Genomic DNA, 12318 nt, shown 5'->3' with positions numbered 1-12318 from the left:
AGTTTTGTGCTGATGAGGAGAACAGAGTTGTACACACATCTGGCCCTGTAGAAAGAATACAGTACATTAGGCAATATAATTTCTCATGGATCTGTAATGACATATCGTACCACTGTTTAATCAGTTTCCAGCCCTTTTCACAATAAAATTCATATTAATAATGTGTGTGTGGGTGGGTGTGGGTGTGTGTGTTTGTAGGTGGTGTGTGTGCGTGTGGGCTGCTTGCGGTGTGTACTTCCAGTAAGAACAGAGTAACACGACTCTTTGGGCCTGTGGTTCATGTTATGTTGGTCTGATTTACTGTCTTTCACACACACACACACACACGCACACACAGTTTTACACCTCCCAGTATCTTTCTGTCTGTTCTATCACCCAGCCTCCTTTTCCCTCCCTCCTTCCACCACAGTGTTAGCTAATCCCCTTGCCTGTCTCTCTGTGGTACTCACAGTCAAACTTGCTTCCTGTAACTACACACTGTTACAGGATCGGCACCTGCCCGGCCGTTGCAGTGGAGGAAGAGGGCTATGTGGTGTGTCTGTGTGTGTGTGTGGTTTTAGGAGAGCTAACGGACAAGCTGTAGGTACACTGCAGCATAAATTGTCGGTCAACGTAGGTTAACCTCTTCCTTGTGTTACAAAACTGAGGCTGCACCAGGTCACATTTGTTTCTTTTTTTTCCCACAAAAATAAATCATTCATGACACACCAATCTCATGATATATATTTTTTTCTGGCTATACATATTTCTTTCAAAATGGTTCTCAATTTTTTTTCAAAAGCTGTGGACAACAGAAGATTTGCTATCTATACGTGTATGTGTTTATGTGTGACTGAGCGCTTATTGGTAGTTTAAGCTGAGGATGTTCCTTCTCTAAACAGCCAGAGCACTTGAGCCTGAAGGATCCAGCTCTAATTTCAGTCTGTAAATAAGCCTGCTGTTCTGTGCTTATCCTGAATTACTACACCGGGCCTAAACATGGTTCCTCTGCTCCCTAAATGCATGGCGTTTCCTTATGACTTAACAGGTATTGCTTCACCAAGCAGCTGTGGGTAACAAGCATTCTGACCCATGACCCATAATCATGCTGTTGTTTGTTCTGGATCACTATGTAGGTCTCAATATAACTACCCTACTTCCTTATTAGTTGGGATGATAACATATGAATCGCAGCAATTTTTAAAAAAACATTAAAAACAGTTTATTTTTATCATGTACATAATCTGCAGAAAAAGTTTAAAGCTTGTGTAAATTTTAAAATGTTTTTCATGAGAAAATGTGCCCAATAAAACAATTTTTTGTCAGCTGAAGTTTTAAAAACTATTTCTGCACCTGAGTAAATACACAGCACATTCAAACTTCTGTTTAATTGTGCCATTTTTTTGCCTAAAAAAATTTGGATTAAAAAAATGTTATTTTTGTACTATACTGTACCATACCCTGAGACTGCATTTACTTAATAAAAGGCTTATAACTACATTTTCATATCTAGTGGTTGTGTAAATATGCTTTTATTTGTGCATTGCTAGATGAAAGCAGACACAACCGATCAGCTTGTTACTCTCTCAGCATGCTCACAGTGTTGTTGAAATGAGGCACATGAAAGTTGCAGCACTGTGGCAGTGCAAAGTGCAGTCCCTCTAATGTTATGTGCATTCCACTCACATTTACATATCTCTTTTGTGTATGTGTGTATTTTTGCTTAAACTAAATATATGCTTGCATAGGTTTTTTTTTCGTGTGTGTATGTGTGTGTGTGCACGTGTGCACGTTCCTGCTGCAGACACCCACAGAGAGACCGGCCTCTCGCATCCAATGTGCATGATAAACCTTGATGACACTTTGTGACGGATTGAATTTTTGATTTGTTTGCTGACGTCTCTCAGGCTGGCATTCTTTAAATCTGAGATTAAAAGAAATGGTGTCTCAAGTGTGTGTGGAGCAGCCTGTCTGCCTCAGTACATAGTAGGTGATATTTGCCAATTTGACTCATCAAGAAGAGGCGAGTGAAGCTGTGTTTGGGTTTGCTGTGAGTGTTTAAAGGAAATCCTGTTTGTGTAAGGGATGTTGCACATAAATGAAATTACTGGGCTGGTCCACTAGTCTACATGTTTTTCCCTTGACAAATTCACTTTAGCCTCACCTCATATGTTACAGGCTCAGAGATACACTGGGTCCAATCTAGTGCAACACATAAAAATACAGGAGTTACCTCTGCAAAACATATTTGAAATAATAGTATAGTCAGCAATACTTTAATGTAAACAGGGTTGTAGTGCCATAATTTACCGCTGTGCTATGCTTTTCTTTTAAGAGTCATACAGAAAATACTCAGTAATGATTGTTAACACTATTTCAAGTAAAATTTATGTTCTTCACAAATTCATACCCAATACTAATACAAAGCTAACAATAAAGACCCAGTAAAGCACGCTCTTTTTCTCTGTCTCTGGCTTCCAGTATTACAGAAAAAAATCGAAGTGCTGCATGGCGCAGCTGCATGTAAAGTGTGGGAGAAAGTGACACACCCATTGCATTGGGTGAGAAATGGTTCACTCACTCTGCAAGCAAAGGGCTTGTGTTCTAACAGTTTTTGTAACCATACAAAATGCTGTTGGGCGTAGTAAAAAGCTGTACAATTACACAAACTTTTGGGTTGTTCTATGTTACCCAATGCTTTTTGCCAGGTTTAAGTGACTGTGTTAATTTCAACTATCATAGTTAGCCTCTTAATGCTGATTGTTCATTCTAATTGCTAGTACTAACCACAATTGCTAATTGGTTATCGCTAACATTCCCAGCACATACACATATCCCAGTGAATGTAGTTTGGTGTCTCCCTATGTGTCTACAGTTGTGTCCTATGACCTCAGAGTTCTCGCTCCTGTCCTCTCTGTCCTCTAATCTTGTTTGTCAGTACTAAATGCACTGCCCCAGTGAGGTGTGGTAGCCACTAATGAATTTATTGCCTGATAAGAAGGGGACCCATGCAGCTACAACTTACTGCAGTCATAAAACCATGGAAAAAAACTATGTAATTAACCTTTACTAGCTGTGTGCATAGGCGGTGCTGCTTGATGTGGTGCGTGTGTGTCAGTGGGAGATGTGTGCTTTCATTTCAGCTTGTACGCATGTTTGCGCCAGCCATCTACCTACTGTGGCGTGTGTGTGCATATTTGTTGGCAAATTCATAGAGAGGAGGCAATGCTATTGATAACGCTGCTGCTATCAATTAATCGTTAATCGCGTTCTGCCAGATTAGCGTGTCATCCAATAGACTCCAGACTGACTGGAGACAATAAATACATATAGTCAATAAAACAGCAAAGCACCATGGGAGAACAGGGAGATAGGTGAGGGGTGTTGAAGAATGACACGTGTGCCTAAGTGCCACATCACAAGATTAACCATAAACGTGATGTTGGTTATATGGCTTTACACTCTCTTGTCTTATCGGGGGTATACTCAATTAAGAAAGGAGAGAAGAGAAGAGAAGAGAAGAGAAGAGAAGAGAAGAGAAGAGAGACATCAGTACGACTGATGTCCATATTTTTCTCACCATTCACTCACTAACAGCAAACTGCTTGTTGCTCTACAAGACGTATAAAGACCTGCAATTCTTCTTTTTCTTCACCTTCTTCTACCACTCAGCCATTTCCTCTATTGCCAAAGACACATACACACTGTAATGGGTAATAGATACAGGGCTAATGCCTGGGCTGTGGAATAAAGATAGATGGATAGGGAGGGAGGAGAAGGAGAGAGGAAAGGAAGAGAGAAGTGAGTTATGAAGCGGTACCCAGGGGGTTAATTTCTCACAGGCAGTTTTCATACGCTACACACACACATACACAGTAAAGCTGATGTCTGGCTGTGCCAAGCCAGTAGCATGCTAGTTAAAAGTGAATAAGTTTATGGCCGGTGTAGGCCCTCATACATCAAGGAGCAGTTTGTTTAGCCAGCAGTGTGACAGGGTACAGTAACATGGGCAGGGCTGCAGAGAGGTTACAGCTGTGATAAATGGGGGACTGTAGCAAGGATGGTGTCTCAGACTGTGTGTGTGTGTGTTGATGTGTGTATCTGAAAGAGAAAGAGACATCAAGGCATGTTTTTAGCTCTCAGATTTATAGTTATTCCAGCATTTCATCTAAGTGATTTTTTTCCTTTTTTGAGGAATCTCTTTTTGAAACTGTAAATATTGCAAATGCCCTTCTTGAGTCATCTCACAGTATCTGGTGTGAAAGGATATTTCTCTGCGGTATTGACTGGAGTTTGTGGGTTGCTGCATTATTATAACATTTTAATCTATTTTTTTTCTTTTTGCATTAGTTGCAAGTTGTGATTTTTGTTTTGTTTTGTTTTTGTGTCTAATCAAAATTGATTTCTGACAAGTGGTTGATCAAAAACTGAAGGTTTCTTTGCACATGTAAAGTGAGTATTCCCATATGAAAAATAATAGGATTGTCATTGCATCGTTTTGGAAAATGGGCAGTTTAACTGTTAATGATTTCATATTTTATATTTGGTACACAATCACTGTATCCATTCTAAACTAAAATCTCCCTGTCATTGTTATCAGCTCCAAATGATTGTTTTAGTTTTATTAAAGACAATGCAGTACTTCTTCCACCTTTGCTTGTCATAGTGACCTGTTTTTTTCATCTATTCATTCCATTTTCCCCCCATCTCTCCTCCCACCATCAGGGCCTCACTTCATGTTAGTCATCTTTCCTATCCACCACCATGCACCCTTTGTCCCCAATCCATTCTTTTTCCTCCCATTCTTCCTCTCCTAATTTCTTACCTCCTCCACCTCCCCACCCCATCTTTGTCCCAGTCTCTGCCCTGCACCGATCCAGCTGTGGCTCTGACTGTACCACAGTGCTGACAAACAATAGGCCACTCAGTCTGTGTAAGTGCATGTGTATCTATAGGCTGCAAACAATAGGTTTATTATCAGCTCAGCACGATAAAAACAACAGCTTATACTGTTCTCCTATGCATTTGTTCAGTGTAGCCTTGGCTACGTGCTCTCGCCACAGTCAGTTAGTGAGACAGTCTGTCAGAGAGACAGATGGAGAGAAAAAGAGACGGACAGTCAGGACAATAAATAGACAGCCATGGAAACAGACAGGTAGATAGGCAGCAAAGGAGCAAGACCCAACAACCAGCCAGCCACCATTTCACCCCCAATAACTCACTTTTTTCCCCCTTGGAGAGAGAAAACAATAAGATATAACAATTGGCAAATGGCTGAGGCAGGCAGAGCATTACAAATGAAATGTAATGTTGTTACAGTTTGGAAATAATGAATTATGAGGATAAGCAGGGATCTGTAAAATCGCTGTAGCGATTTACTGGGGTTTCATTTTTCAACTGTATTGAATTATGGGGAATTGGCCTCAGTCAACTGCAAAATACAAAATGGGGAAAAGGAGGATGATTCACTGTTTTGTGTGTGTGTGTGTGTGTGTGTGTGTGTGTGTAAGTGTGGGTTTCTACAATTGTGTGCAAATATCTACAACCTGTGACTGTTTATTTGTCTGTGTTTATGTGCATAAGGGTGTGAGGGTGTCTGCATATTTGTGTGCATTTCTGTATGCCTCAATGCCAGATGTGTGTACTGTATGTCTGTGTCTGTGCATTTGTGTATGTGTTCCTCCCCTAGACCTGTTGAGAGCTTTCTCTCGCTCGCCCCACCGCACATGTGATAAATGTCCCTTATCGCCTCTGTCATTGTAATAGCCCCACAACAGGCCCAGAGAGAGAGACAGAGAGGGTGAATGAACGAAGGAAAGAGGGATGAGAGAGCAGAGTAGGAGGGGGTCGGGTATTAAGAGAGTCATCCTAACAAAAGAAAAAATTTAAATGGTGAAAGTGGGAGAAATAGAGAAGAGACAGGGAGGGATGGTAGCATGGAATAGGATAGCTGGAGTTATCAGCTGGTCTTGTAGGGGAAGAATACACATCAAGCTGCCAATCATCCGGCCTGAAAATTGCTCTGAGATTTAAGTCCCCAGACGATGTGTGTGTATGTGTGCAAGTGTGTCCAAAGAGAGTATCCAAAGCCCCTGTCGTCTCTGTGCTATTACTGCCCCATCCTTCCACCCATCCCTTCATCCGACCATCTCAAGCTCTCTGCTCTCACCATTTCTACAGCTCAAACTCAAAAAAACACATCTCTTCTCTCCCTGTCACTAAAACCTATACTCAAGTTGTTTGAAACACTGTTGTCATCGGTGGCACTGGCTATTAGGAGAGGGCGAGAGACACAGAGAGAAAGGCAGGGAGAAAGAGGGAGAGATGATGGAAAAGAAAAGAGAAGAAGAGCAAAGAAGATAAAAAAAAAGGAGGTTAATATGTGAGCAGAAACCATTTCGGTCTCTTTAATTTTCAATTGATCTGAGCTCCAGACCTGTCCCCTCAGCCATGTGTGTGTGTGGGTGTGTGTGCACGCGCACTGAGAGTTGAAAGCCTCCAAGCTGTTGCCTTACTGAAGCTCAGAGTAAACAAAAGTAGAGGCAGTATCATAACTGTCCAGTAAAACCAATGTCCAAATTTCATGATTACCAAATTTTTCAATAAACAGAAGGCTTGAGTGTTGCTGATAGGGTAAAGGAAATTCTTTTTTTTTTTTTTTGCTTAAATAAAGTTGATGTTTTGGAGATTTGCTGGTTTTATAATATGAAGAGAGAAAGTGAAAATGTAAATGTCTTCATAAATAATGTTGAAATGAAAAAGTGCCTGTATGTGGTATGTTTTTCACACTAGTAATAGGCTGCAGTATATTTTATGGAAGATGCTTCTTATGAACTTCTGAAACAAGTTAAGATGATTTTGTAAAAAAAAAATGCAATTGGTTTTTATATGTAGTTCAAACGGAGGAATTTATAAGGATGCAACTTTATAAACATTTAAAGTTAAAAGTGTGAGCAAAATGATGTGTGTATGACACTTTATGGGATGTTACTGTGAAAAATACCAAAGGCTCCACTAGAACAAAGTATAGTGGAACATCCCCCTCTATTGGGCACTTTGATATCAGCAGGCAGAGGGGAAGTGGGAAACAGAGGACACAAATGGAGGGAAGAGGGAGGGAATGTAAAGGACAGAACAGGAAATGAGAAGGATGGGATGGAGGGAGAGATGATAGACTCCTGTAGAGCAGAGAGATAGCACATTGATAAAGATCACAATGATGTCCAATTGAAGCCGTGTGATGCAATCGCACTGTGCCTGATTGTCACACACTGACACACACACACACTCACACTCAGACACATACACAAAACAGTCTCAGGTGTGACCTGTGCAATATCACCACTCCAGCAGATGGACACTTTTTTAAAAAAAAATATACCGTTTTCCCCATTTCTGGTTTGTAAAGACAGAAATACAGGCAGATCATCACAAAGACTGTAATGTGAGTATTTATGTATGTCAGGATAAACAAAAGTCACTATGAAGTGGTACAAGTCAGTATGGGTAACAATTTGTTGTAATGTGTTCATGTTATTTTATTTTTATTGCTCTCTAAAATCTCATTTTAGAACAAAAGCGCTCCTATAAATGACATTATGTGAGTGCCATATAAATGATTCTCTGTCACATTATGAAATGTTGTGAAAGTCGTGTTTTCACAAGCAACCCTTGTAATCTGGTTCACTTTGGTGCCAGGAAACGCTCTGATTCTTGGAAGTCAGGATAGCATGCAGTACCCACTGTCATGAGGACATGGCAAGCACATAAACCACAACACAGTGCCCCAAGGCGTAGGCCTGACCAGGAACTAAGGAAAGCTGTCATTATCTGGGTTGCAGCGCTTTTTCCAAAAAGGACTGTGGTGCATTTTTGTTCCAACCAGGACAACTGACACCCAAGGAAAACACAAAATTCCCATCAATAAACTTTTACCCTATATGTGTATCCTCAGTCCAAACACATCATATTTTCAGAAAATGTTTTTGCATCTGACCAAACTCAGTACAAATCCTGCAGGTTTTTTTCCCATCAGACTAGTCATCTAAGTTGTGCCAACAGAGATTACCAAAACACAGGAAGTTTGCTTTGTGTGTGTTTGATTTTTATTCCAGTGACACTCCAGTGGTGAGAGGGGTAATATAACAGACAGCTAGACAGACAGCTAGATAGATGGAAGGCCAGACTGCTTCCCTTGTATGAAGGATTATCCCCTATCCTCTGTTTGTGACAAGAGCTGATAAGGGCCTGAGAAGAGAGGCAGCAAGAGGCTGAGAGGGCTACTGACACACACATACACACATATATGCACTTATAATCCGCAGTGAGAGAGATATCAATCCATCATTTAGAGCTGGGGATTCAGCAAGAGGAAATAGGTTCTTCTCAACTGCTGACAAGCCAACACACACAGACTTAGCCACAATAGCATCTGCTGTACAAAAGGCTCGTCAGGTTTCAGGGTTGAATAGGGCTGTTTGAATGACTGTTCAATTTCATCGTTATCTTTATCTGATTTAAATTAGGCTTTTGTTGTCACCACATCTGTACATCTGTGTACCTATAGCTGTTACTGTCTGAATGACGTCAATCTCACTAATGGAAACCATAACTCTGAAGGAGAACAGAGGAGGGAAACTAAACAAGAGGGAATGGTGGTACGGCAGTCGAAGTGCTGCAGAGGTTCTGCTTCAGTGTGTGTCTGAGAGTACCACTGTGTGACAGGTGAGCAGACAGCAGGAACATGAAAGTAACCACTACTCTCCTCAACATGACCATGTCTGTGGAGTAGCTGCTTGAGCGCTGATGTGGATTTAATATGCACCTCACGAGGGACTAAAAATATGCCCTCTTCATTTTTTTCCTTTTTATCATTCCTTTGGTAAATGTGTCTCAGTGTAATCTGATTTCTGATTGTGTAAGAGAAGAAGAAGGAGCTGTGAGTGCTATTACTGACTGCAGTTTGAACCAACCTCTGGTCAAAGGGTTAACATATCGGAGGAATGTTTTTGTAAGGCTCTGCAGTGGGAAGTGGTTAAGGAGGTGATCAAGGGTTCACACAGGGGTTACGATGATACAACACACTCAGCATTGTTCTCTGAGCCCAGTGTATTCAATTTAAAATGTACACTTGACCAAGGAAAATGTGTCAAACTCAAAGAAAAATTAATGTTCTGATTAAAGGTGAAACATTAATAACCAATGACCATCACATATGAACCATTCATCCAGAGGTTTGCTTACTGATTCACAGTAGTCTAAGTATAGAGTCTAAGCTTGCACTTACAAAGGGGGGAAAAAGTCTTCCAGAAGCACGTCACCTTACATCTCTCCATTAAATAGTTTCTGGCTGGTTAGAAAGAAAAAGATATAGAAATATGATAAAAAATAGAAGGTGACACAGAGAAGGTGAAAGAGATACAAAGATTAAGGAAAGAAATCATCTAGTCTAATGGGGACAAAGACAAAATGTGAAAAAGAGACAAGGAGAGGGAGGGTGTATTTGGCTCTGCATTGCTAAGCACCAGGTTAGGTGGCAGGGCTATTTGGCGAAGGCGCAGGTGCTAGACTTGATGGATGAGACAAACTGCAGGCTCTTTTCTCTTGTAACTTTAAAATCATTAAGCCTTTTACATGGCCATGCAGATTTTTATAGCCACCTCAGACAATCTGATACTTGTTCATGTCTTTAGATCAGGAGAGACAGAAGACACACGCAATAATGTGATATGACATAATGTGGAATTTAACATATTATCTCTGATGATCCTGCCATCAAAAGGCAGGTGAAAATAGAGTTCAGGTACGCAGCAGGTAATCTGGCACTGAGAGGTGACATTGATCTAAGATTTTAAGCTGCTGCTCCTCTTTGCCAGGCACATTTTGCAATAACAAATACAGCTAGGTGTAACTACCAGATACATCATAAGGATATGGATATGGATATGGTAAGGATATGAGTTCAGTTAACAAAACCTTAACTAAGACTATGTTTCAGCCAGGAAATGAAGGACTTGCACGTGGTGACATAACATTATATCACTTTTCCTACTTTCATATATGTGTGTGTGTGTGTGTGTGTGTGTGTGTGTGTGTGTGTGTGTGTGTTGGAGACATAAAGAAAGAAAAGCCGTGGATACAAATGTTAAACAAGTAATAACAACAGGGTGTGTGTTACTGTGACACGCTCTAAATATTCTCAGTAATAACGTGTGTGTGTGTCTGCGTGTGTGTATTTGTGCACACATCTCCATCCATCTATCTATCCATCCCTCTCATTCTCATCTCTCCTCCGCTGTTAGGATTCAATTAACACTGTGCAGGCAGCCACGCCACCCTCATTAAAGCTAATTAGTTAAAACATCAGCCAATCTAGCGTTAATTGGCTTTGGTAATTAATTCAGCCGCTAGACCATATGAAAGCAGCAGGGAGAGAGATAATGAGAGGTAAGGAGAGACAGACAGAGAAAACAGCATCAGAGGAAGGGGGGAATGGGAAAGGAGAGATAAACGAAGAAAAATGAGAGTAAATGAGGTGTATAAAGAGAAATGACTACTAGAGAATAATATATAGGAAATTCTTATTCTCGGAATACTAGATGCTATCAGTTTAAAGTGGGTCCCACAGGCCTGTTGTACTGATATGCAGTGTGAAGGCTCAGGGCTGTTAGTCTGTCATTAATTAAATGACATTCACACTCTTACATTCAACATAACAGTGTGTGGGTTTGATAGCATGGTTTTAAATAGAAATTTGAATATTTTTTATTAATTCAGTTAAATCTGATATTTTTGTGTTAACGCTGTTAAAATCGTATCATAACAACACATTCACTCTCACTGAGTCTTTTAAAGCCAAGAGCAAAAGTTATGGTATTTAATATGACTGATCACTTTTAATATGTAATATATACTGTATGATGACCATATTCCATTGTGTGCGTGTGTGTGTGTGTGTGTGTGTGTGTGTGTGTGTGATAATTAGGCCTGAGTCAGGATGTTTATTTCAAACTTGCTGATGCTGATGATGAGGCCCTTTGGGAAGGAAATGACTGCCGACAGGCCTCACGCCCACACCTCTCCACTAGATATCCCTCCTCCTGCTCTGTACAGCTGAGACATGAGAAATGGAATAAAGTCAGTAAGCAGAAAGGCAAGAAAAGAGAGGCCATAGGTCAGTGAAAACAGAAACTTCTCTTTCACTGTGTGTTTTGTCATAATTATAATAGTGACTATAGCAGGTATTTTACACTGCAGCAACTACACATTAAATATACACTACAAGGGGAGCAGTCACTTTTCTAGTTAATAGTGTAATCACAGAAGACACAAATATTTTATGCCTTTATATTCGAAAATCACAATGTACAGGTTTCCAAAATCATTAAAAACAAATTATAATATTAAATTCATAATTTCATATAATTAATAATTATATTATTAAATAATACCAAGAAAGCTGTTTTCTAAATACAAAGGAAATAACTATTCCTTTGTGGCTTGTATTTATGTATAAATTAGTAACTCCATGTTTGCAGTTATCATCAACTCAGTAGCAAGTTGCACCCTGCAGTGGCTTTCAAACCCTAAAACCTGCTCTTAGCACTTTTGAATACATTTATTTCCTATTGAACACTGGCAAGAATGCGTCGTTTTCAGTGTGTGTGTGCCTGTTAGGGGCCCTAAATTGAGATTTGGCCTATAGCAGCTGCTTGTGCTTCTGCTCTGTGGGTCAGTGCTTGGTTAATGCTCCATTTATTTACTTCTGTCTCCTTTGCCACTCTCTCTGTCATACACACACACACACAAACCCTGACAAAGTGATTGATTGAATAAACAGCTGTCAGTAGTTGGAGATAACCTCACTAGCATCACACCACTGTCAGACAGACACACACGCATGCAGCAGGGTCCCAAGAGTAAAAGCCACATTACACATGCTAACACACACAGAGACACACACAGGGATCATCAGATGACCATTTATCACTGTAGGTTCAAAACCAGCCAGTTTTATGATGTGCTGATTTCCTGGGCTTTCTCTTCTCTAAATCCTACAAATTTCATCCCAAATCTTTTCTCAGCAACAGTGTGATAGAACATTCTTCTTGTAGTGACAGTCCCAGTGTTCCCATGTTGCTGAAATGTGCTGTCCATGTAAAACAAATACTTCCTATTTCCATTTCACTTTCCTCACAGTGCAACATGCAGATGTTCACATACTGAAATATGTTGAGCCTCTTGTCTTAAACAGACAGCAAACACTTCCACACAAACACACGCCTTTCCCATCTCTATTCCTCTATCCGGTCATCTCTTCATCCCTTCTCTCCGCTGAGC

The 12318-nt window shown here is 40.3% G+C and overlaps 1 protein-coding gene across 7 annotated transcripts in view; it reads left to right on the top strand.

Annotated features, from left to right (window-relative positions):
• The window catches only part of rnf220a (ring finger protein 220a), a 155281-nt gene that overhangs the window by 96980 nt on the left and 45983 nt on the right, over window positions 1–12318 (top strand). For 4 of the 7 annotated variants that reach the window (XM_026314546.1, XM_026314548.1, XM_026314544.1 and 1 more), the window contains exon 3: window positions 10964–11152. The exons of the other annotated variants lie outside the window; for them this stretch is intronic. In XM_026314546.1, coding sequence (XP_026170331.1) covers window positions 10964–11152 — 189 coding nt within the window. The remainder of the gene's footprint in view (window positions 1–10963; window positions 11153–12318) is intronic. 7 annotated transcript variants of the gene reach the window in all.

The sequence above is a fragment of the Mastacembelus armatus genome, chromosome 17 (assembly GCF_900324485.2).
Source record: "Mastacembelus armatus chromosome 17, fMasArm1.2, whole genome shotgun sequence".
Taxonomy (NCBI): domain Eukaryota; kingdom Metazoa; phylum Chordata; class Actinopteri; order Synbranchiformes; family Mastacembelidae; genus Mastacembelus; species Mastacembelus armatus.
The sequence above is the reverse complement of the archived record's forward strand: the minus strand, read 5'-3'. Positions and strand labels throughout refer to the sequence as shown.